This window comes from Electrona antarctica (assembly GCF_951216825.1).
Source record: "Electrona antarctica genome assembly, chromosome: 13".
NCBI classification, from domain to species: Eukaryota; Metazoa; Chordata; class Actinopteri; order Myctophiformes; family Myctophidae; genus Electrona; species Electrona antarctica.
In genome coordinates, this window is record NC_136794.1 from 42,710,036 (window position 1) to 42,736,680 (window position 26,645).

At 43.3% G+C, this 26,645-nt stretch overlaps 2 protein-coding genes across 3 annotated transcripts in view; one reads left to right on the forward strand and one right to left on the reverse strand.

Annotated features, from left to right (window-relative positions):
* The window catches only part of LOC306935000 (5-hydroxytryptamine receptor 2A-like), a gene marked incomplete at both ends in the record, with an annotated part of 59,649 nt that extends 43,336 nt beyond the window's left edge, over positions 1 to 16,313 (reverse strand). Inside the window, one exon of the mRNA XM_079517822.1 lies at positions 15,824 to 16,313. Coding sequence (XP_079373948.1) covers positions 15,824 to 16,313 — 490 coding nt within the window. The remainder of the gene's footprint in view (positions 1 to 15,823) is intronic.
* Positions 16,314 to 19,946: 3,633 nt separating this feature from the next.
* LOC306935328 (CD209 antigen-like protein C) overlaps positions 19,947 to 26,645 on the forward strand; it is a 60,187-nt gene continuing 53,488 nt past the window's right edge. For both annotated transcript variants that reach the window (XM_079518331.1, XM_079518332.1), the window contains exon 1: positions 19,947 to 20,036. The gene's annotated coding sequence lies outside the window, so the exon portion shown is untranslated. The remainder of the gene's footprint in view (positions 20,037 to 26,645) is intronic.

Consider the following 26,645-nt stretch of genomic DNA (forward strand, 5'->3'; position numbering starts at 1 on the left):
ATATAGCCTACTGGCTAATAAATGGAGACACAAAGCAAACCTCAGCATACCGCAGATAGGCTACTGTACACACGCTGTATACAGCTAATGAGGAACACAACAATAGACCCACCATAACTGTTTTCTTCGCATAACTTTGTCCTGCGTATGCCTATAAGTTATGCTCCGTCGTACGCCAAAGTATAAACAATTTCTACTGCAAGGTTATATCCTGTTATTCAATCTACCTTTTAATCAGGGCTGTTTTATAGACATTGGAAACCATAACTACTCGCGTCCATTAAATTGGAGTAGAGGCACGGATTTAGAAAAAAGTTCTCCACTAAACATATTACATACACCCTGCTGTATATCAACATCACTCAGAGAAAGCAGTCGTATGAGTTATTAAATCAGGTGCAGCCATTTTCAGAAGGGTGACATTACTTTCAATTATTGACTAGAAAAGTGGGGCAGCCCGCAGTCAATCTTATTGATGTTTCGCCTTATGTGGGTGAACTTCTTCGTCAAATTGCTTTTTCAATGCCTGACAAGCTTATATTAAAATGTATGACTCGTACAAAATTGAACATCTGTTGGCACTTGGCAGAGAGAACAAAAAAGAACAAAAAGACATTTGTAAATTCTTGCAGAATCTGTAAAGTTCGATGAGAATGGCAGGGGGGGGGGGGATGACTGAGCGAGTGGGTGAATGTAATGAAGACTTTGATTCGACCCGACATATTCTCAAGTCATCCTATATTGATGGCATGTGACCAAACGTCTAACGTTTGATGTGACAGAGGTACTGTATACCCTTCACGCCTTCATTTCTCAATATACAACCACGGCCATCCTGGAATGCGGTGTCGTTCTCAAACCCATGACCAGTTCATGTGTGAAGTAACTAAGTACATTTACTTTAAGTACAATTTTGAAGTATTTGCACTTTACTTGAGTATTTCCAATTTCCAATACTTTTACTCCACTACATGTATTTGAAAACTTTAGTTACTAGTTACTTTTTAGATTTTGATTATTATTTAAAAAAAAGAAGACTTCAGCCCTATATACATTTCGGACACTTGAAAATAGCTGATCTACAGGCTCACAATGTGTCGCATCACTCTGCTGCTATTGTTAAAATATTTTTTATTTGAAAACCTTGACTGAGACCACTGAGGTGGTTCGGGCATCTGGTTAGGATGCCTCGCGGGCGCCTCCCTAGGGAGGTCCTCGACGCACGTCCCACTGGGAGGAGACCCCGGGGCAGACCAAGGCGCAGTTGGAGGAAATACATCGACTCACTGGCCTTGGAACGTCTCGGAATCCCCCAGGAGGAAGTCACTAATGTTGCTGTGGAGAGGGAAGTCTGGAGCACTCTGGTGGAGCTGTTGCCCCCGCGACCCGACTACGGATAAGCGGTTGAAGATGGATGGATGGATGGATGACTGAGAGAGGAAAGAGGCCGCAGAGCTCGTAGTCATGATGCCATAACACTTTTTATTTTTCCTTTTTGAAGTTGCCTTCTTCAGGGTATGAGAAATATGAAACATCTTTATGGCATCGTGACTACGAGCTGTGCGGCCTCTTTCCTCTCTCAGTCATAGTTTTATCTCCTGCGGTCAGCACCTCCCCACTACTGGTGTGCGCTCCTACCTTTTTGTTTGTTCGATTATTTGAAAACCTGAAATGGGACATTCAGCACACTATGAGCACTTTTACTTTTGGTACTTTTAAATACATTTTTGATGCCAATACTTTAGTACTTTCTATATCGCAGTAGGCCGATTGATACTTTTACTTAAGTAAAAAAAAAAATGGAGTACTTTTTCCACCACTGCCCATGACATAGAAAGGGTGACGTCCGACTTATGACCCGGTAGCGTCAGAATCGGCAATCATCACTTCCCCCAGGCACGTGCAGAAAATGACTTGCACTTGCACTTGAAAATGACTTGATCAGCCCAGATTTCTGATCACATCGCACGTCAGCATGCGATGTCGCGGGTACCCACGAAACATCATATTAGGAACAATTGTCAGCATGCAACCAGATGCGAAACATCATATTAGGAACAATTGTCAGCATGCAACCAGATGCTACAGTATTTAATACTGTAGGTCGCATCTGGTTGCATGCTGACAATTGTTCCTGATAATTATGTTTATGCAATACCATTAATTTACCACATGAGCCCTATTCTGGCCGTGTCATATAGGCGAACATTTGAAAACAGCCAAGTATGTTCCAAAAATAGACGAACAGTCAGGCAAAATATAGGAAAACATTTGGTGATGATAGGTGAACATTCAGTGAAAGTTCTGTGAAAACAGCAGATCCACAAGCTCACAGGTGAGCTTGCAGATGTTCTATTTTCGAATGAATTAGCAAGGTATATGAAGGTGTACTCTGTATATAGGGTATTTAAGTCGTTAATTGTGTCTGCAGCTCATCCCCTTCATCGCCTACAGCTGTCAACCCCACCCCTCTCTCTCTCTCTCTCTCTCTCTATCTCTCTCTCTCTCCCTCTGGAGAACCGTAAATTCTATTCGGTCTGTTTATCATGGCTCTCTCTCTCTCTCTGTTGTCGCTATCGAGACCTGCTGACTCCCACTATGCACTGTCAAGCATCTGGCCCAGGGTCCCATCTGGATCATTAATGGTGTGTGTGTTTCGTCATTTTCTGTCGATGGAGGTTAATTTGGATGGCCTCCTTAGTCCTTACCGCCTGTCCGCCTGATCGCTGCCTCTGTTCTGTGCGGGAGAGAACACAAAAAGCGTGCCTTTTGTGTTCTCTCACTACAACATATCAAGTGGGAAGACCGTCTCCCTGCCTGAACACTAAACGGACGGGCACAATGCTGATCGACATTTAACCCAAAAGGGTGAAATCCCAAGCATGGACGGTGCAAGGACGTGTTGTGATTGGCCATAGCTGTGAGTGGCAGTCGGGGCAAACGCCCTCGCCAGAACATTATTTACTATTCTCTGCCTATCGGGTCGCAACTCGAAAGGCCCTGAGTCGGCTAAGCGAACTTAACGACACGGTAACTCGCTCGCTTTAGCTTTAGCTCTGTGGTGTCTCACGTGGCTCAAGTTCGCTTGAGACGACGGGCCTCCGTCTCGGTCTAGTCCATAGAGTTATATATTTAACTAATTTGACCTGGGAACGATTCTAAAAATGTCTTCTAAATCCTGACAGTTTTCTGAAAAAGCTATGTTTCTATGTCAGTCGTTCTTCGATTTTTCAAAAATAGCAGACCTACAAGCTCGTAGCGCGCCACTCGGTGGCGCGCTATGAGCTTGTAGATCTGCTATTTTTCAATAGCTAAAGCATAACATAATGCTAACACCAAAAGGGGTTCCCGCCCAAAATGGGTTAAGGTCTAGTCCGCAGTTGTTGTAGGCGAGAGGGGGATGCACATGCAGATTAGACATACCAACATGTGGAAACAACGGTTGGACATGCGGTGGAACATGCGCTGCTCCCGTGCGTGCGGTCAGGGTTACAGGTAGGTTAGGGTTTGAGGTATAGGTTGTCGGTCTAATGACAGTCGGACCAATAGTATGTCTAAACTAAAGCCTGTACCCGTGGAGCATGCATGGGACCAATAGTATGTCTAAACTAAAGCCTGTACCCGTGGAGCATGCATGGGACCAATAGTATGTCTAAACTAAAGCCTGTACCCGTGGAGCATGCATGGGACCAATAGTATGTCTAAACTAAAGCCTGTACCCAGTCTAATGACAGTCTGGACCAATAGTATGTCTAAACTAAAGCCTGTACCCGGCGAGAGGCACTTCCACGTTGGCCACAGGGTTATAGCACAACCCGTTTAGCACAACCTGTGCTTAGAATGTCGCCCCAACATTACAATGCGACCATATGAATGCCAGTGAGACAAACTTGATGATTTGCGGATTGCGGGTCTTGATAAAGAATCCGAGAAGAATCAGAAACATATATGTTAAGATCATGATGCCATACTGTAGGCCTGGCATGTGATGAATGATTTCACATACTGTAGGCCTGTCACACTGTATAACAGTAATGGTAAGTATATTTACTTAAGTATTTGTACTTTACTTGAGTATTTCCAATTTCCATTACTTTTGCTTCTACTCCACTACCTCTCTGATCCAAATATATTCACATTTTGGCCTTTTGAAAACAGCCAATCTACAAGCTCACAATGCGTCGCATTTTAAAACTTGTGAAATGGGACCTTCTGCATAATTAGAGTACTTTTACTCTTGGTTCTTTAAGACACTCCAGCTCAGGATTAACCATTTAATTGAGTTGAATTGAGTTTCATAAGACTACAGTACCCATGGTGCATTGCTGAACGAGACTTCCTGGATTCTCCACAAGGTCAACAAACAATTGAGTGTGAGAATATACCAATGTTATTTAATGCCACAAGAATAATTGATCACCTTTATCTCCATAATTATCACATGGAGAAGATTAATAGCAGTGCACCTGGCATGATAGATCCTTGAAGACAATCACTGTTGTATGAGCTGAGCAGCTAAATTCGTTCCCCGATGTGGACTATGGTGTTAGTTATAAGGATACCTTTTATGGACTTAAAAGCAGCAACATTGAAACCATGACATCCATGATGCTGTTTAGCATTCCACCCGATCTTCCAACCACACACAACTGCTACTCGTCAGAAAGACAGACTCCAAACACGATCCGTGACTATACTGGTGAGTTGCGGCAACAAGATTGGTGACAAGTTTAGCGGGAACAGATCAGCTACATGTGACCAACCAATGTGCAATTTGAACGCTGACGTCTGAACAACCACTGTGTCAGCTGGCATGCAGACTTGTAGAGTGAACACAAAGAATTAATGACTTAGAAGACCTAGTGAAATTAAATTTTTGTTTTTCACACTTTTAGACCATATCCGTGGTCATCATATGGACATACCGAACAATGGATGCCAAAACAACGGGAACATGTCAATTTGTGTGTATTTTTATATCATAAAAATCTAAGTTTAATTACTTCCTTTGAATGAAAACGTGATGCGTGATGACGTGTCGAGTCCTGCATGAATACAAATTAAACTTGATTGCATTCACCTGGCCTGTTTTATTCCCATTGCTGCATCATCCTCCAAACACAGGTGGTTTTGATTACAGAACTACTCCGTTTTTAATCTCATTCAAGATGGCATCCAGACAGGGTATTACTCATTTTAAACTTAATCGGCACGCAAAAATATGAATGTGGAAACATTATAGGTTAGAAATAAGCCACATAGTAGCTGCATGCTCTGTAGCTGACTTGTAAAGTTTTGTAAACATAGCCTGAAGGGATGCAACGCTCTGATTGGTTCAGAAGCAAATGTGCCTTCCATGAAGCTTTAAAGGTGTAGTGAAATGGCTTTTCTGGGCATTTTATTTTGAAGTTTCAGCCTCAGACGGCAGGATCTAAGTTTCTGAACCAATCAGAGTGTCGCAGGCTATGGGACCGTAGGTCCACGCGTATGCAGAGTGGTTTGTTTACAAAGTGACAGAGAGACGGCAGAAAAGCCAGGGGATGTTTTTCTAACCTGTACACAACCTATAACCTATATACATATTTTAGCGTGATGATTAAGTTGAAAACGAGTAATACACTGTCTGGATGTCATCTTGAATTGGATTAAAAACGGAGGCTTTCTGTAATCAGTAGCAGCTGTGTTTGGAGGACGTGCAGCAATGGGAATCAAATGGGTGAGCTCACAATGGTTTGCTTGCAGTTCTGTTTGTCTCTGAGGGCCACCTAACCTGACTCTGCCAAATGGGGCGAACTTGAGTTCACAAGTTCACCATACTGTGAAACAAGTGTGAAGCAAGCTTATAATCCTTCCATCTGGCGGAGTCTGGTTAACAATTCTGGACGGGACATCTTCTGGTGTTTCAAGGATTATGTTATACTTTAGCTATTGAAAAATAGCAGATCTACAAGCTCATAGCGCGGCACCAAGTGCTGCGCTACGAGCTGGTAGATGAAAATGTGGCGCAAATATTTGAATATATATTCTTTCAGAGCGAATGTTTTTAACTCAAATCTTTGCTTCTGGGAGGGTCCCCTGGAACAACATATTTTCAGATATGGGGGTCGGCGGCCAATTACATATCATTTTGGGGCTCGTTGACATGAAATCATTTGAGAACCACTGACATAGAAACATAGGTTTTTCAAGAAAACTGTCAGGATTTAGAAGACATTTGTTGAATCGTCCTCCGGTCTAAATGGGTTAAATCAGGTTAAGCCAACCAGGAGAGGAAAGTGCTGCTCTTGAAACTATACTTTCAACCTGGCATGAATAATGTGGGCATTACGACAGTTACGTACTGTACATATCGTAGGCACGTATAGGTATACATACATACATACATACATACATACATACATACATACATACATACATACATACATACATACATACATACATACATACATACATACATACATACATACATACTGTACAAGGTGCCAAGGTGTAGAACATAATTGGATACTTTGCTGCACTCAAGGTGTCTGAGTCAAAGACGCTCACCTTTCAAAGACTTTGCAGGTTCACAATCATGACATGGTTTTTACTTTTTATGAGGGATTGACGAGAGTGCAGCCGACGGCTATCATCACCGTGCAACACTCTCCTTCTCTCTTTCTGTCTCACAGGCTATCTTTTCCCCGTCTCTGTCTCACTCATGCACTCACTCACGCAAGAACATACGCACGCACGCACGCACGCACGCGCACACACACACGACTCTAATTCCCAAACCGTCTCAATCACTCTTACACTGAGCCTCTCTTGTCCGCAGAGTTATGTAAGACTCCACTTTTTGAGCACTTTGAGCAGAGCAAGAGTTATTTAACGTTATTAAGTCTATAAGTCTCAATACAAAATATCAGCCCAGAGGATTTGTAACTGCAATTTCCTCGTGTCATGGCTGGTCCTCCTAATCTGACTCCGCCAGATGGAAGAGATGCTTGCTTCACAATCACAGCCTGCTGGATGTGTAGGGCATGTCTTTGCTTGTTTCCAGAATAGAGGACAATTTTCCAATTTTAAAGGGATAGGAAATACAATTGTAACAGGCGCTTCTCGATGGCGTCATAGCCAGTCTCGCCTAGTTCCCGCCCATAGCTGCCGCTGATTGGTTCGTCCCAGGCACGGGCCGCCAATCCCAGATGGAGGCTGTTTCGTGAACTTGTGAACTCAATACCGCCCCCATCTGGCGGTGTCCGGTTAGGCTGGTCCAGCATGGTCGTCTGATTCATTTATTATGAATATCTTTTATTTGCCATGCCCTCTTTGATGTCACATGGATTTTGACGCCATTAAGGTTTCCTATTGCCATAGTTACGCTCCCGGAGTTAAATTGTAATGGTCTCACGCGGAGCAGCTCCAAATGGGACTGTTATGGGACTTGCTCTGGGAACAAACCACAGAGGAGGAAGCCAAACATGAAACAGAACACAGGCCTCCTCGCGGTCTCCCTCAAACCACACCGCTGCGTCCCAGCAAACAACAAACAGAACCCTTTGAAAGGCAACACGGCTGCAGTTTGTCTCTCCTGTCATAGCACCCTCAGAGAGGTACACCAAGATTTACTTGGGGCGGTGGGGGTCTGACAGACGAGAGGCGTCAATAGGTTAACTTCAGCCTTGCTATCAAAAGGCAGAGGGAGGGACTCGGAGGGAGAGTGGCGGGTGATGGAAGTGGAATATGCTCCATATATGACAGTTTCACACACTGTGAAAAACCTACAGGCTGCCCCCCCCCCCCCAATACTGTGCTGGAAAGTAACTAAGTACATTTACTTAAGTGCTGTACCTAAGTACAATTTTGAGTATTTACAATACTTTTACTTCTACTCCACTACACCTCAGAGGCAAATATTGTGCTTTTACCCCGCTATATTTATTTGAAAACTTCAGTTACTAGTTCGAGATCGATGTTGCATAGCTGTGATTCCTCAATAACCCTACGTAAGCATAGGATTTGACTCAAAGTGGATCTACCACGTCTAAATCCGTTTTGATTGTTTCGGAGTAGAGGCTCAACGAGGGGGATAAGACGATTAAGGATGAGTTTGTTGTAAAGTTTTGCAGCAATTGGCATTAAGGAAATTCCTCTATAATTATTGGCTAATGAGAGGTCTCCTTTCTTAGGTGTTGGGATGATCTGGTTTTTATGCCATATAGGTGTGAGGAATCACAGCTATGCAACATCGATCTCGTCTTTGTTGATTTCTCAAAGGTTTTTGATTCAGTGGACAGAGCCCAAATGTTTGAAATTCTTAAATTATATGGTACCCCGGACAAAATGATCAATTTCCCTTAACCCTTTGCACACCCGGCGCAACGGACCTTTTTGCGATGAACGTCATCAAAACACGTCTCATATCCCATTCTGTCCGGTGGATTGCCCATATGGCTTAAAACCACAGCGAAAGTGTTCTACAAATAAATGCATTTGGAATTATATTAAAAGGGTTACCTTTCAGGATTCCAATTAAAAAATAGCAAAGAATAGTTCAGTATTTCAATTCAATTAATTCAATGCTTGTAGATCTGCTATTTTTGCTACGACAGAAACATGCAATGTGGCCCTGTGTGGAGTGAGTGTGGAAATATAGAGGCCCTCTCCATCGTCAAAGTTGCCCAGCCCTGTAGATGTCTCAATAGAAGACCACTCTGCGGATGTACTTATTATTGTATCTGCATACAGATCGCTTATAATAGGCTCCAGTGGATTAGCTTTGTGCACCCTGAGTTACGAATGAATGAATGAACACAGAAGTGTGTGTGTGTGTGTGTGTGTGTGTGTGTGTGTGTGTGTGTGTGTGTGTGTGTGTGTGTGTGTGTGTGTGTGTGTGTGTGTGTGTGTGTGTGTGTGTGTGTGTGTGTGTGTGTGTGTGTGTGTGTGTGTGTGTGGGGGGCTTTGTTCTCCAGTGTTGCTGCTGGTGACCATGCAGACGACTCCGCCATAACACAGTTAATCAGGAGACGGACTGATTACCAAGCAGCTGAATTACATAAACTCTCTCCACGTGCGCACGCACACGCACACACACGACACACACACACTCACATGGTGAATGTATGCTTCGCTTCAGTTAATCTGAGGCACAAACCAAAGCTGCTTATAGGGACAGTTATGCTGTTTGAAGTTAGAGCCTCCTTTGCAGAAAAATGGCTCGATGCATAAAATATGTTATGTTGACTTATTACACAGCTTGGTTGAATGCTTGATTCTGATTGGTCAATCACCAAACTCAGTGGTCTGTTATTTCTGGATAATGACCGCTCCGCTCTATAACAGACCGATGCCTAATCAAACCCTCGGAGCACCTGCTGTTCCCCGCTGATTTACTGCTGTTTCCAACATGACAGCCATGTAAACACACACACACACAATGTCATTTACAGCTTGGTCGTCCAACAGTTTCTTCCTCGGTGGGAGGTGACCCAAAAATAGCAGATCCAGCGTGGGGAGCAGCCTTTAATATAACTCTATAGGGAGCAGAGGCGATATTGCTGGCGGTGCGCTGAAAGCACGCACGTTCATTCACTGGGCGCGCCGCCAACGTAAAAAAAGTGCATGCGAATCAGAGGCCTTTTGATTTGGTGTAGCGCCATGGCCCTCGGAGGGGTTGATTCGGCACTGGGCATTACAATTTACAATTTACAATTTAGGCATTTAGCAGACGCTCTTAATCCAGAGCGACTTACAATAAGCAAGAACAAAAAGCATGGGAATACATCACATATGTAAAAATGCATTTATCGCGAAACATGCGTAAGCTAAGAACGTGACTAGAACATATCTATATAATGACACTATACATATAAACTATAACTAGAACATATCTATATAATGACACTACACATATATGCTATACTATGCTGTACATATATACTATGAAGTGCTATGACTACATACAATGCACTTATTGTGCTGTCTACATGACATGCTATAAGTCTGTTTCAAATGCTATATAAGTCTAAGAAGTGCATTAGGAACCCATTACGACGGGGGCTGATTCTGAATTTTGAGAAGGCTGAATTAAATCCTCAAAAGATGCATTGGCAGTTAAAAAGCACTGGCTGTGTCACGATTACTTATTTTAAGATCAGTGAGTTGAGCCTCTGGATTTGACATTTCACCATACCGTATATAATGGGGGTAACGAGGAGTTCTGAAATCGTGCCAAACATGAGGGGAATTAGACGGTATATTTATGATCAGATGGATTCACAGCACAGCTCTTTGAGTCATAGCATGAGAAACTCATCATCATTCAGAAGACCTTTGAGACCGCAGCTGAAAGGAAAAATATGTGTTTCACACTTGTCAAGCATATCCGTGGTCATAATAGAGATATACTGTAATACAGTAGAGCCGGACAACGAAAAAATATACTTCGTCTGTATTTCTTTTTTTACATCAAAACAATACCTGAAAGCATTGGTGATTTTTGGCTATCCTAGCGAGGAGCGGAGGGGGAGGGGGGGGGGGGGGTGTTGTAGGCGAAAGGCACTTCCGCGTTGGCCACAGAAGCGGGCTGTGTTTATATTCTTTATAATTATTTTCGCTCCTATGCCACCAACATGTGGAACGCCCTACCAACAGTCATTAAGACATGCAAATCCCTTGACTCCTTCAAAACCGCTCTCAAAGTGCACCTACGGATGGCTGCAATTCAAAACTGGCCCCCGTAAAATCCGAATCCCCCCCCCCCCCTTTTCCCTCACTGTATATGTTTCTTTTCCCTTTTTACCTCCATTATGATGAATTCCTGTTCTGTTCTTTGTCTATATAGAAGTGTCTATTTGTACGTCTCTAAATGTTTTGATGAATTGAACATGGTGGACCCTATTGTAAACAAGTGTAATGCTTAAAGGGTAAGACCACTTTTTTAGAGGTTTGGGTTGTTTTCTTACCTTATTATGGTCAAACTAGTCCAGTCCAGGAGTTATTTCGCTCCATAGTGCAGTTTTACAGAAAATAACGTTATAAAAATACCAGCCCATTGACTTCCATTGTAACGGGGAAACAGCTCTCAAAATCACTCTTTTAGTTCGTAAACAAACACAAACAAAGTTGTTTCAGACAATATAGAGCAACACCAAAACTCATGTGGTTTTATTTTTTCATAAAAATGTTAACTTCCTGTTGATTTGTCCATTTTTATTCAGAAGAAAACCCGGACTGGATCCATGGATCCGGATCCAGATCTTCATATAGTAAAATCAACAGGAAGTTACCATTTTTATGAAGAAATAAAACCACATGAGTTTTGGTGTTGCTCTATATTGTATGAAACAACTTTGTTTGTGTTTGTTTACGTACTAAAATAGTGACTTTGAGAGCTGTTTCCCCGTTACAATGGAAGTCAATGGGCTGGTATTTTTATAACGTTATTTTCTGTAAAACTGCACTATGGAGCGAAATAACTCCTGGACTGGACTAGTTTGACCATAATAAGGTAAGAAAACAACCCAAACCTCTAAAAAAGTGGTCTTACCCTTTAATTGGGTCGTCCACTCACAGTTAACAGCCTTTGTATTGAGTTTGTGCTTGAAATGTACTGTAATTCTGCAAACTTAATTAATAAATAATAAATAAATATTTCAATCAATCAATATAAGCACAACCCGTGTAGGATTTAGAATGTCGCGGCTCGGCCAGGTCTCCATGCGAACACAATAGACCATGTTTGCAGCCGAGCCATCTTAAAACCTTGCTGTAAAGGGGGAAAGAATTGACCTTGACATATTGGAGGACACACCCGACTGTCTGTCCCCTTGCTAAGACCAATAGGATCTACGCACATACGCCATTTTGGAAATAACTTCATTAGTATCCAATGATACTAATGGAGGCTCTGATCCATGTTGGCTCACTGGAAACACTCTGCTACACCCAGTGGGTCTCAAAGTGTCCTTGAGTGGGTTCCCAAATGGCCCCGTAAGGTGATTTCCGACCCCTCCCACCCTGCCTGCTCTCTTTTCGCACCCCTGCCCTAAGGTAAGAGACTGCGGTCTCTAAAGTGCAATACCTCCCGCTTTAAGAACAGCACTTATCCCGAGGCTGTTCGCCTCTTGAATGCTGACCCTCTTTTCACTCGCACTTTACAGCGTGAAGCTGCTTTGTAACTGCGATGAATTGCTATTTATTTATTCAATATGAATTGTAACGTTTTGCATTCTTATTTATTGGTCCCCCTCATATGATGTTTGTACTTTTGTATCTTGTCTACTGTCTGAATATGTGATATGAATATGTGTCTTTTTGTATGTCTGTTTTTAGTGCACTGAAACAAATTCCAATCAACCCTGTTGACATGGCAATAAAGTCTTGAATCTTTGAATCTTTAACTCTGAGGGTGTACAAAAATGGAACCAAATGGACCCAAATGGGTCCATCTCAGAGTTATGGGGGTCCTTGAAATTAAAAAAAGTTTGAGAACCACTGTACACAAAATGCAACAGAGCCTTCATTAGTATCATCGGTAACACCTGAAGTAGGAAGAGTTATTTCCAAAATGCCATACTGTATGTGCATAGAGCCTGAGTTGGAAGGACTAGAATACAAGCGGTAGTTGGGAACTGGCTTAACAAATAAAATTGGGTGTAACAAGGAAAAGAACTGAACAAATTAATAATAATAAGAAATTTCAGGGCGTCGTTCTCGATGTCGTCCCTAATCTCGTCTTCAACCTCACGCGTGACCAGCCGTGGTCTCGTTCCATGGCGGTGCTCACAGTGACCCCTATATGTGAGGATATCGTGCTCCGGTCATCAGGTTAAGGTCCCTGCACACAGCGCGTTTTTTTCGCGTTTCTCCATCAGTTTTCCGAGAAACGCGTCCAGTGTGCAATATAGGCCTAGATCCTAATCCACTGAAGCCTATTATAGGCGATCTGTATGGTAGAGTATGCAGATACAATAATAAGTACATCCGCAGAGTGGTCCCAGGTGGTCTCCCTACACTTCTATTGAGACATCTAGATGCATTCATCAGCACACTGTGGTCAGAGTAGCCACACGATGTACCAAGGAGAGCTTACGTCATCGGTCCGTCTAATGAGTTCCACCGTTTCCTCATTGAAGGGGGGAGGGGGGGGTTGTTCAATAAGCGTTGGGGGCCGTTCCTCTGGCTGCGCTCCTCATTCCGAATAATTTGCCACACTCGTTCTCATGCAAATGAGCACCTCTTCGTGTGGATGGAGCGTTCTGCTCCTTACGGGAGAAATGGCTTGTGACATTTACGACGGATGCCAAGAGGGGGGAGCAAGTACGAGCGAGGTGTGGAAAACGGGAAAACAGTGGAAAGACAATGGAAAGTATAGCTTGTTCATGCTGGAGATGAGAGAGAGACAGAGACAGAGCTAGTGGAAACCATATGACTGTCGAGAGGGGCTTAGGCAGCATGCACGCACATGTTCCCCTAAAAGACACATCCTCTATTCACAGCATTAGTGAAGTGGATTAACTATTAATTATTCCTCGTTCTCTTCCATTCTGTTATTACCCACATGCGTAATAAACGATCCAGACGTTTTCCATTCCAGTGTTAATTCTGCGGAATTAGAGTGGACTTCTAGGCAAGATTTTTTTAATTTCATCCTCGAGATAATTCTTAACAATTACGCAAGCGATGCTAAAAGGAGGAGGAGAAACATAAAAAGCACAGAGCTATACGGTCCTCAGTGCACTCTTATCGATAAACGAGGAATCTTGCCCAAAATAATCTTAAATACAACCCGGATCGGGTCAATCAAAAATAATCATTTTAATCCATTCTAAAAAAATAATCAATTTTTTAATGATGTAATCCATAAAATCTGCAAAGAAAACGCAGAAATAGTAGCTCGACAAGCTCACAACGCATTGCATCATGAGCTTATGCCTATTTTGTACGACAAAGGATATACAATAGGCTTTAGTGGTTTGTCTAGTAATTTATCGTGGTGATTTGTCGATCGAAACGATTATCCCAAATAAGCCCAACACTCTTCTCCTCCTCTTCTATTTGATTAATCCAAAAAGTAACATCATCAACAATAATGGCTAAGAAGATAATCAATATCGTTGCATCCCTAGTCCCCCGGGTGGTCACTGCTGTCCTGCCTGGCTCCCTATAGTCCCCGGGTGGTAACTGCTGTCCTGCCTGGCTCCCTATAGTCCCCGGGTGTTCACTGCTGTCCTGCCTGGCTCCCTATAGTCCCCCGCGTGTTCACTGCTGTCCTGCCTGGCTGGAACACTGCGGGCCTAAATTTAATTTAATTTGATGTCACGCTCAGTTTCAGTCAGCAGCTGGTTTAAGTCACCGTGCAGATCAGGGTCAATAATCCTTCTACACGATCCAGAAGATATGACTCATAATAATCACCGTCTGTGGATGGCTGCTGAGTTTGAGCGTATTATAAGCTGAGCGGGAGCTGCGCTACTATGAAACATGTCCTCGACGTGTACGAAGCATTATCGCTCTCTCTACAATAATAGGACTATAAGTGAACCATGCTGTGCCGTGGAACTTTTTCACTGGTTCCGGGATTTGCTTCCATACTCGGCTCGGTTTCACATATAAGGTTCTCAGAAACAGATTTGGACCCGGCTCAGGAGGTACCTTAGTTCTAGGAAACCAGAACCAGAATTTAGAACTCGAGAACTTACTTACTTTAAAACATTTCCGTTGATACGCATCGTAGTCGAAGATCGGCTATTTTCATGCTATGGTAACAGGATGAATGTTATGGTAACAGGGTGGATGCTATGGTAGCCATAGACATATATAAAGGCTAGATGGCTCAAGGCGGAGTCTCCGACGTAGTTCACCCGGCGGCCATCTTGCTGAGGTGCTACAGTACAGTATGTTCTATGGCAGCTCAAACAAAAATACTAACTTACTCAAATCTTGATGGATTTACAAACAGGTTGGTTTATTACAAACCAATTATTAGTTATCAACGTGGCTATGATTAAGGATGCTTATCTGCTTAATGTTATTTTTTATATGAACGTCATATATATGCGGACGTCTCCGGCGTCCAAACCAAACCGTTTGAAAATCATTTGAAAATTGAGCAAGTTATGGTTCGTTAAAAAGTACATATCCCATAGACACAAAGTTATACTGCACCCCCGTAAAATGGCCGCTACGTATCGACGTCGCTCTCCATTGGCCAGCAGCGCGGGTGAGCCATCTAGCCTTTCTTATATATATCTATGATGGTAGCAGGGTGAATGCTATGGTAGCAGGGTGGATGCTATGGTATAGCAGTCGCGTATATTCTGTAGTAACAGGTTACAGTGGTGTGACTTCATCACTCCCTTAAGTCAAGCTCCAGTCCAGTGAAATTGAAGACGACAGACGATCTACAATCTCACAGCGCATCGCAACAACATCGCAATGCGTGGTCATCTTCTAAATCCGCCATTTTCAGCTCGTGGCACCACCACATAAAGCATGAGGATTCCTTATAAAACACTGTAGATAATGTTATCGCCATAATGTAATTAATAATAATTTGTACACTCAAGAGTTAAATTAACATTAATTTTACAATATAAAGTGGGGTCTCAGAGATTAAATGGGGGTCTGTAGACTAATATGCATGTCAAACACGGGGTCCTTGAAATTAAACAGGTTGAGAATCACTGCTAGAGAGTAATGGGGTCTGTGGCATATATTTTCTGATGGGGGTCCGCAGTGCTATTTAGTATCGATTTGGGGGTCCTTGTCATGAAAAAGTTTGGGAACCACTGCACCGAAGCAAGCATCACACTCGGCGACGTCGAGGGACTCAACTCACCGTAGAGGATGGTCACCATGGAGATGGGCATGACCAGCATGCCCAGGAGCATGTCGGCGGCCGCCAGTGACATCAGGAAGTAGTTGGTGGCGTTCTGGAGCTTCTTCTCGAGGGACACGGCCAGAATGACCAGGATGTTTCCCGCCACCGTCACGGCGATGACCAGAAGGATGAGCAACGCCGCCCAGTTCTTTTCCTCCGCGGCGGTTCTGGGCCCGGGAGACCGCACGCCTTCCCCCTCGGCGTAACCGGCTCCCACGTTGTAGCGAGACCAGTTTCCGAACTCCGGATCGACGGGGCTGCCGCGAACGAGGTCATTGCCGTCATAGCACAGGCTCGTGACGTTGAGGAAGTGCCTGCCGTTCGGGAGCGCCACGTCATCGGCGGCGTAACCGCGAGGGGGCCAGGATTCGGCTTCGACGGGCAGAATGGCGACGGCGCTGACGGCAGTGGAGATCGCCTCTGAGACGTTCCTGCCGCGCAGGTCCATGGCGTCAGTCCTGTACACCCTCGCACTCTTTAAAGAGCAAATGCCTCTGGCAAGTCATCTGGTGAGTGAAAGATGAGATAATATCACATCAATTTGATCAAATCAAATTTAGTTTTCATGCTCTAGTTGAAATTTAGATTGTTCTTATTCTTTAATCCATTGAGACCTGGAACGCATCCATGTCACGTTAGCGTTTAACCACATTAACCATTAACCCATTTTGGGGCGGGAACCCGTTTTGGTGTTTTAAACATTGTTATAATTTAGCTATTGAAAAATAGCAGATCTACAAGCTCATAGAACTTGTAGGTCTGCTATTTTTGAAAAATCGTTAAAATGTGCCTCAAATCTTTCCGAAAATTGTCATGATTTAGAAAACTTTTTTTTTTTAAATTTCGACGTCAGGCCTGAATGGGTTAATGGCTATGCTATGATAGTGTTTGATAATAATCAATTATATGTCCGTGAATCAATGGTGAAAATACTCTAAACCCACATCGCCCTCTAGAGCAGTGGTTTTCAACCCTTTTCATATCAAGGTGCAGGTATCCCCGCTTTTAAAAGTAAAGTGGGCAAAGGCTCATTCATTTATATAGGAGCCACACAGTGGAACAGCCTGGAAACCAGTGTTGAACTGACATCCAATTTGAGGACATTTAAACAGAAGACTGGTACTGGAAAAGGTTCCCCTATAAAGGGTCATCTTAGAGGGATGGATAGGGACGTACGTTGTGTTGTGTATGTAATGTATATGTACTGTTATGTAATTGTGAAGCATTTTAAAATATTGTTCCGTTCAGTGTGAGAGGACCTCAGTGGAAATAAGTCTTTGGACTTAACTGTGAAATCCTTGAATCACTGATTATAATGTTGTATATATGATTGCTTTTCTAAATAAATCAAATCAAATCAAAATCAAAAGATCCACTATTTATTCAGCATTTGAGCCACAGACCACCATTAAATGAGTACCACAGACGAAAAACAGTCTAAGTCCAAATTTCATTCTGACCCCTCCACGAAAAGGCCTCGTTGTCCTGACCCCTTATCTATAATTTATACATTATGGATAAATAGTGTGGACTTAGACTGTTTTTCGTCTGTGGCATTCATTTGATGACATTCAGCCTCTCAGACCCAAAACTAAAGCTGTATTGATGTTGGTACCATAGGAGAGATAACAGGCCAATATTAATCAGAATAAATTATATTACATTCTCTAATTGTGTAGACTTCTTGTAAGTAATGCAGATGTTTAAAAATAATGTAACTCTTGAGAGCGTAAAATGAAACCAAATGGACCCAGAAGGATTTAATTTTATGCTCTCAAGAGTTAAAGATCTATAAGGGTCCATTTGGTTACCAACTCTCCATCATTTAGCTGTATGGAGACCACCTGGAATCCCCTAAAGGACCACTGGTGGTCCTCGGACCACTGGTTGAAAACCGCTGCTCAGCTAGAGACACTGATGATGAGTGTGTTGAAAACCTTACAACTTCATAGATAGGTAACATAGAATAGAGTATAACCTATAAAGGGCATAGAATAGTGTATTGAAACAGTTGAAACTCACCTTTTAGTCTGCTCTTGAAGGGTCCTCGTACAAAACCAACAAAATGAGACAAAATAAATCCTCTCATCTTCTACGGAATCCACAAGTGAAGGAACAGACTTTCCTCCGATGCCTCAGATTGTTTTGTCTCGTCCGTCAGGAAGTCAGACGCTAAAACAATCAGCGGCTTTTCAGTTCAGTTCAGTTCGGACAGACGGACAGACAGACAGACAGACAGACAGACTGAGGGGGAGAGCACATCACAACAGGCTCTCTGTCACAAGCCCCAATCATCACCGTTGGGAAGCAGCGCTGGTTCAAATGTCTTCTCTTACAGGAGAGCACTTAATGAGTCACCACCGAGGGAGGACATAGCTACTAAACGCGCGTGTGTGTGCGTGTGTGCGTGTACGTGTGCGTGTGTGTGTGTGTATCCTTAGGTGGCATTTCTGTGCCCGTTGGTGTCATGCCAGCACCTGTGAGGGAGTGTTTGTGGTCGAGGGTTACGGACCATCAGCATGATGTATTTTGACAGCGCTGTCACCACAAGCACGCACGCACGCACGCACGCACGCACGCACACACACACACGCACGCACGCACTCACTCACTCACTCACTCACTCACTCACTCACTCACTCACTCACTCACTCACTCACTCACTCACTCACTCACACTCTCTCTCTCTCTCTCTCTCTCTCTCTCAAACTCGTCTGACTACCTCAGCGCTTTCTCAGTCTGTCTGCCTCTTCCTCTCTCTTGTTTCTCACTCTTTCATGTGTCACTTTCTCTCTTTCTCTCCGTCTCGCACACACACGCACGCACGCACGCACACACACACGTGCACATATGCGTACACACACGCGTACACACACAGACACACGCACGCACGTGCAAACACAGTCACATAAAACACCACAGAACACACACACACACACACACACACACACACACACACACAGCAAGGTGTGAGTGCAGGAGGTCAGTTTCACAAACAGAAAGTGGCCAAATAAGGCAAATCAATCATACACTCAACTCCTCTTCCTCATGCATTTAGTCCGCAAGAAAAGAGACGAAAGTTAATTCCTCAAAACGTGACTTCTTGGCATGGAAATCAGCTTCGGTCTGAGAAAATTCCAGTTTTTCTCGGAACACCTCACTCACTCTCTCTCTTTCTCTCTCTCTCTCTCTCTCTGTCACCCCCCCCCCCCCCCCCCCCCCTCTCTCTCTCTCGAACAACGGACGTGCTTTTTGTCCTCAGTGCTCTGGTGGGATGCTTCCTCGGAGTAGGAGGAGTGTCAGTGTGTCAGTGTGTGTGTAGTAAATGTTCTAGGTGGATGGTAGTTTGTGCTCTGCGGACGCGGTAGGATTCCCATGATGCTCTGACTGGTGGTGATTCCACTATGAGTCCAGTTCCTGAGCCTCTTCTCTTCATGCTACACTGATCTCTCTCTGCACACACACTGACATGAGACACACTGTACAGCCTTCTCTCTCTCTCCCACTCCCCCCTCTCTATTTCTCTCTCTCTCTCTCTGTTACCTCCTGGCTGCTAGAGCGTGTGCGTGCGTGCGTGCGTGCGTGCGTGCGTGTATCTGCCAATAGAGATTTTTCCCGATCCGATATTAATTTTTTTTATGCCATATCACAATAGTGCAATATCCAAAATCACAGACAATATCCAGTCTAATATCATGATATGGACATAATGTTGATACTATAGGGATGATCGTTTGAAAATGACGTGATCGGCCCTGATATCCCTTTAATGTCTAAAGTGGGAGTGAAGCAAATGACATTCAAAGGAGAGAAGGCAGCTTTCACTGACGTCATCCACTGACTGAGTGCGTCCTTTATGATTGATTGATTGATTGATTGATTATTTATTTATTTCCGTGTCCTGCACAGCCTCACACGTTTATAAGACACCATTTAACATTTGCATTCACAGCATGTTTACAATATTCCAATGCTAATACGTCTGTTACCACGGAAACGGTCAGTGGTGTGACGTCGGACCACGACATCACGCTACCCTATAAAACCTGACGCAGACGATCAGAAAGTGCATTCCAGGATAAGCTCAGGAAGTTGCTCAGAAGTGTTCCGGATCGACCTCAAGAAGTGTCCACAGAGATATACTCAGAAGTTCAACTCGAAGCGCCACAAAGTGAGTCGGTTCAATAAAGATAATATATAATCATCATCACCAGTACAAAGAGAGGTACCTGGGTCAACATACTCCATGCTCAAGCATAAATCTAGACTCCCTCCTACAAGCCTACACCACAGCCCTTAGACAGCTTCCCTATAGGAATATAGGGAATCGTCTCTACAACGTTGAATTACAGCCCAGTTAGTTATACAGACTATTCTGTCTTCTCTCCCAAGCTTGACATATTGTATGAACTCTGCCTCAACATACTGTATGAACTCTGCCACAACATACTGTATGAACTCTGCCTCAACATACTGTATGAACTCTGCCTCAACATACTGTATGAACTCTGCCACAACATACTGTATGAACTCTGCCACAACATACTGTATGAACTCTGCCACAACATACTGTATGAACTCTGCCACAACATACTGTATGAACTCTGTCACAACATACTGTATGAACTCTGCCACAACATACTGTATGAACTCTGCCACAACATACTGTATGAACTCTACCACAACATACTGTATGAACTCTACCACAACATACTGTATGAACTCTACCACAACATACTGTATGAACTCTACCACAACATACTGTATGAACTCTGCCACAACATACTGTATGAACTCTACCACAACATACTGTATGAACTCTACCACAACATACTGTATGAACTCTACCACAACATACTGTATGAACTCTACCACAACATACTGTATGAACTCTACCACAACATACTGTATGAACTCTGCCACAACATACTGTATGAACTCTGCCACAACAGTTCTACTGCGTAACCCGCGTTCCGCGCTATTTAATCCATGTGTCGGTGCTGCGTAATACGCTGAACCCGCTATTTGTTTAATGTGTTTAATTCGCCGTTTTTTAATAATTAAAAAGAAAGAGCGGATTTGTCGCGGACCTGGTGACGAGGCCGTCGCGTTATGATGACGAAACCGGAAATCAAGCCATGCTCTGGGCTGCTAGGGCTTCTGGGAAAATGAGTTCAATGTAAGTGAACCGGCGGTTTGTTTGGACTACAACATGCTGTGTGGGCTGTTTTCGTCTCGCATTGTAATGGCGCCATCAAACCATGGGACCATTTTCGCTGATCAAAGCTACAAATACTTCGGCGTATGCTCCAAAGGTAATGGATCAATCCTGGCAGCCTAGATAGGATGGATAGATTAATCTAAGGCCCTGAAAATGTTTCACAAACAAACATTAAATTCCCAATTTCCCATTGACAATGAATGGAGAATGTTGCATAAAAAATGCATAAGGTACCATAAGTAAAACACATTTTTGTGACCTTGTAGATCTGCTATTTTCAATGGCCAAAATGTATGGTCTGAATTGGGTAATGTAAGTGGAGTAAATGTACAATATTTGCCTCTGAGATGTAGAGGAGTAGATTATTGGAAATTCGAAACAATCAGATGAAGTACAAATAGGCTACCACAAAATTATACTTAAGTACAGTACTAAGTACAGTAAAATGTACTTAGTTACTTTCCATCACTGTACTTCAGCACGTAATGCTGGGAGGGCTTGGTGTCGAGGCTGCGACCTTCCTTTCTGCTGTCAGGCGCTCTCTCATGCCGACTCAGAAAAGGCCACCCTATTAACTCACTCTGCGCCAATTTTTTATTTATCAATACATTTTGGTTCACAACCGTGTTCTGTACGTGCTCGTATCACTCCGGTTCGAGTGTGATGAAAAACAACCCCCCCCCCCCCCCCCTCAAACCCCCCCCAAAAAAGACGGAAATGAAAATTCAGCTGGCTTATGTTGTCTACGGGAACGCAGTTTTTAGAATCGTAATCTCTCGGATTCTTCTTTTTGGACCAAAACAAGCTTGCTTGCGGCTCATTTCTCGAATTGATATGATCCTTGGTTACAAAATGTATGTTTTGGGTGAATTAAATGACAATCGCGGGACATGTTACATGGTGGTTTTTCACTTCCCGACTAGGGATGGGTAGGATTTTTATGAGTCCGATACCGGTTCCGGTTCTGCTTATCGATTCCGGTTCCTAACGGTTCCCTATTTCGGTTCCAAAATGGTATGAAAGAGGTCAAATGTCTAACAAAAACTTTTACTTTATTCTTTTAAGCCTTAGTCAATTTAAGACAGGTAATGAATAGAGTAATATCCCCTCCTTTATTCAACAGTTAGACAATTTGAGCCTTTAAGAACGGCATGGCAAAGCTTGGTTACAAGGTATTGTATTTTATTCTTTTCTTCCTACTTTAAAGTAGTTGAGACTGTGTCGCCGTGCGCGTGTGTGTGTGTGTGTGTGTGAGAGAGAGAGGGGACTGGGGGGGGGGGGGGAATGCAGAGCTGCTCGGCTCGGAGCAGCAGCAGCAGCGCAGGCTACTCCTCCATTCAATGTGTGTTACAGAGACACGCATCTACTCTATACATCTCATTACGGTGTTTTAACAGATAAATAATAAATAAACTGTTAAATAAATAAATAGCGCGTGCCTGCGCACGTCTGTAGGAACCGATAGTGAGAACCGAAATTGAATTGTTATCATGGGTACATTGGGGTACACGGTACCAAAGCATGGTCGGTTCGGTACCTGCTTGGTCCCGAGGTTCCGGTTCGGGACCCATCCCTATTCCTGACTCTCAGTTTTCGGGTAAAACGGCTTTCAAACTAAGACGCTCTAACGTTGAAGTGAACGGGTGGCAATCTGTGAGTTCCTTTTCAGCCACTAGATGGCAATGTTGGCGGTAAATTTGTTAAATGAGGGTCGGTGGTCCAATGCATATCAAACAGGTGGTCCCTTGAAACGCCAAAAAAATCACACTCGTGTGAAGTGAGGGGCACCCACTGTGGCTGCCACATGACTTAAAGCTGCTAAAGATTTTCCTAGAAGCTTTGTCATTGGTCGCTTCCTGATTGGTTAGTCACTGCGACCGGGTTTTTTTCGACCAATGACAAAACTTCTAGAAACATCTTTGAATGCAGATTGCGGCACCCTGGGCAAGACCTACGCTGAAAAGACTATCAGCGGAAGTGGCGGAAGTGTTGCGTGTAAGATAACTACGTCACGCGGTGCGGCTGTGTTTACTAGTCCCCACCGAAACAAGGAAATGACGTTGATGCTTTACAAATCAGTTCACATTCTCCGCGAATGAAACAAGTGTTGTGATTGGTCGGGAAAATATCGTATCCGGGGGAAATACATCTGATGGATGTTCCGGAGGATACGTCCGCCGATAGCTTCTTTGCCTTACGTTGTGACCAGGCTCTTCTTTTCGCAGAAAAGTAAGCCTGGGACCGAGGCTAAGATTGCGGCCCCTAGATGTGTCACAGAGACTACATTATTTTTGGGAGCGTTCTACCCATTGCTGGCTGTCTGAATACAAAAAAAATAAAAAGGTCATTCATATTTTGACATATTATTGCTTATAGCAGCTTTAAGTGTGTTATTGTATAAAGCACTATCTACGTTACGAGACATGAATGCAGTGTGTTCTCAAGATGGCCACATTGATTGATTGATTGATTTATTAAGTTTGCAGAATTACAGTACATTTCAAGTACAACTTAATACAAAAACTGTTAACTGTGAGTGGACGACACCATAAAGCCATTACACTTGTTTACAATAGGGCCCACCATTTTCAATTCATCAAAGACACTCACGTCACATGACGTGAGTGTCGTCAATGTTTATTGTTTAACTGCTGCCCTAAACAAACATTAAAAGTCGGTAGATTTGCCTGCCATATACGGCGTACTTTCAAAAGCCAACAAAGGTTGAGAATCACTCTACTGCAGTGGCGTGCACAGATAGACACTAGGGGGTGCTAGAGCACCCCCTGCCCTTTTGGCAATGTGCCCTTTTGAAAAGAAAAAAAAAAGATTTTTTTATTTTATTTTATTTTTTCAAAAATAGCAGACCTACAAGCTCGTAGCGCGCCACTCGGTGGCGCGCTATGAGCTTGTAGATCTGCTATTTTTCAATAGCTAAAGCATAACATAATGCTAACACCAAAAGGGGTTCCCGCCCAAAATAGATTAAGGCAACCGGCCGGTTCCACGCGCTGCACAAGGTGCCCTTTTTTTTAACTTGAGCACCTGCCCCTCTAAATGTCTGTGCACGCCACTGCTCTACTGGTGCGTGTATACTGTAGTATGCCCCCCCCTCTCTCTCTCTCTCTCTCTCATCTCTTTCAGACCCTCTGTGCCACCTAATTACTATTTCATTTCTTCTCCCACCTTTTGACATTTTCTGTTATCAACTGCCCCTCAAATTTGTTATTTTACTGGCGAGTGCATGAGGGAGAAATAATGAGATGCAGAAGGCACAGCACCCCTTGACACATTAATATGGCTGCCCGCGTTTGTATTGCATTTGGCTATTTAGTTAAGTGCGTGCGCGCATGCGTGCGTGCGCGTGTGTGTACAGTATGTGAATGGTAAATGGTGCAATGTGCATTAGATTCACACATACAGTACATGGATGATGGCAGTGGAACACCTTGCACCAATCCTGCTCATCTGTAACATTTAACCTCTTAAACCCCAGGGGGGTCCAGGAGGGAAAATCAAAAATATCGGAGTTGGAACCTAAGACCTAAGACCAGCCCCATTTACCCGCTGAGAGCTGTTTATGAGGTGGAAAGCCTCGGGGGATTGGGGCTCAAGAGGGGGGTTAAAGGTCTTTGCACACTGTGGTACGTTTTTCAGGCATAATATCGTAGTGAATTTCGGAGCACGTAAGAAAGAAAATCGTCCTCAATGTATGTCGATCGCGTTTGCACACTGCCGGCGAATATTTCGTCCGAGTAAAGTTTTTTTGGACCGCGGTCGATTTGATCCGTTTTTCACAGCTGTCTTTCACCCTTTGAGCAGTGCTGTGTCCTTCCAGAGCCACCATACATACATGTTTTGGTTTTGTTTCCGACAACATGGTCTCGGTTGAGAAGTTGATCATCTCGTTGAAGAGCACAAAGCACAAAGTACTCTGAGTGTCGCATGAAAAGTACATGCAGACTTCAAAAACATGGAGTCTTGCACGCGTCTGCCCGAGTGGGTGTGAAAATAGGTGGCAGCCGAGCGCACGCACGCACGCACGCGCGCACACACACACACACACACACACACACACACACACACATACACACACACACACACACACACACAAAGCAGTGGAAGAATGCAGAGTGAGAGAATCAGAAAGTGTGAGAGATAGATAGAAAAACATGGTGACATCGCATCTAATAAACTTCTAGTGAAGCAGGGCCCCACACTGTTGGCTCTTATATAAAACTGTGTTGTACAAAAATAATGATGGGTTCAGGGCATCATCTTCACTGCTGCTGCTCCACTCAATTTCGTTCTGCGGAAACAAATAATACGCAATGCACTCAAGGATGTTTTTTGCGGACTTTGTATCCGCCAAACGCAGCAAAACATTTTACCAATGTGAAACTACCGTAAGTGTTTCGCTTACTTCAACACTAAGGGGCAGCAGGGGATCGAACCAGTTTTTTTTTATTATTGTTTTTGTTTTTTGAGCCTTTGCATATGCAAACTTATAGCATTTTATGTAAACATAGCACTATATAGTATACTGTATATATATATGTTCTTAGCTTACGTATGATTCATGATAACTACTTTTTATGTATATGTATTGCCATGCTTTTTGTTCTTGCTTAATGTAAATCGCTCTGGATTAAGAGCGTCTGCTAAATGCCTAAATTGTAAAATGTAAGAAGTAAAACCACATGGCTACAGCATTTCGAGGATTACACAATAAAGTCCTGAGACTTACTTCCATTGAGGTCCGCTCACAGTTAACAGTTCAGTTAATAAAAAAACCAATTTATATATATATATATATATATATATATATATATACATACACAGTATACCAAGCACATGACAGTAACATGTACAGTAGGCTACATACATAACAAAGTGCTCTCTTATCTTTCCCGGACTCTAGGGGAACCTTTTCTAATAGACATGCCTTTGTCTGCTGTTTAAAATACCTCACATTGGCTGTTAGTTTGACACTGGTTTCAAGGTCGTTACACACGCACACGCACACGCACACACACACGCAGAGCTACACAGCTACAGTTGATTAATTGTCCAACCCTTTTACCACTTAAATGAGTTCAGCCAAATCTCCCTAGAATTAATGTCTAAAATGCGTTCCTCCTCCAGTCATGTCATGACTGTGATTCCAACCACTATGCTTTTAACTCCTTCCTTAGGTTCAAATGTATTGTCCATTATAAACAGCTACATTAGTTCTGGCTGTGTCCCTGACTATTTTAAACAAGCTGTTATCCAGACACTTTTAAAGAAACCTAACCTTGACCCGTCACTTCCTATTAATTACAGACCAATTTCAAAACTCCTTTTTTATTGCCAAAAGGTGGTCGGTGAACAATTACTTTTAATAGTAGAAAATAGTAACACATTTGATAAGTTTCAATCTGGCTTTCGTCCAAAGCACAGCACTGACACGGCAATCCTCAGGATCTCAAATGACATTGATGCGTGCAGGCTCTGGGACAGTGGCGCCGGCGGGACGTAACAAGTGGGGGGACAATATTCGAGCAACTGCAGTTACTG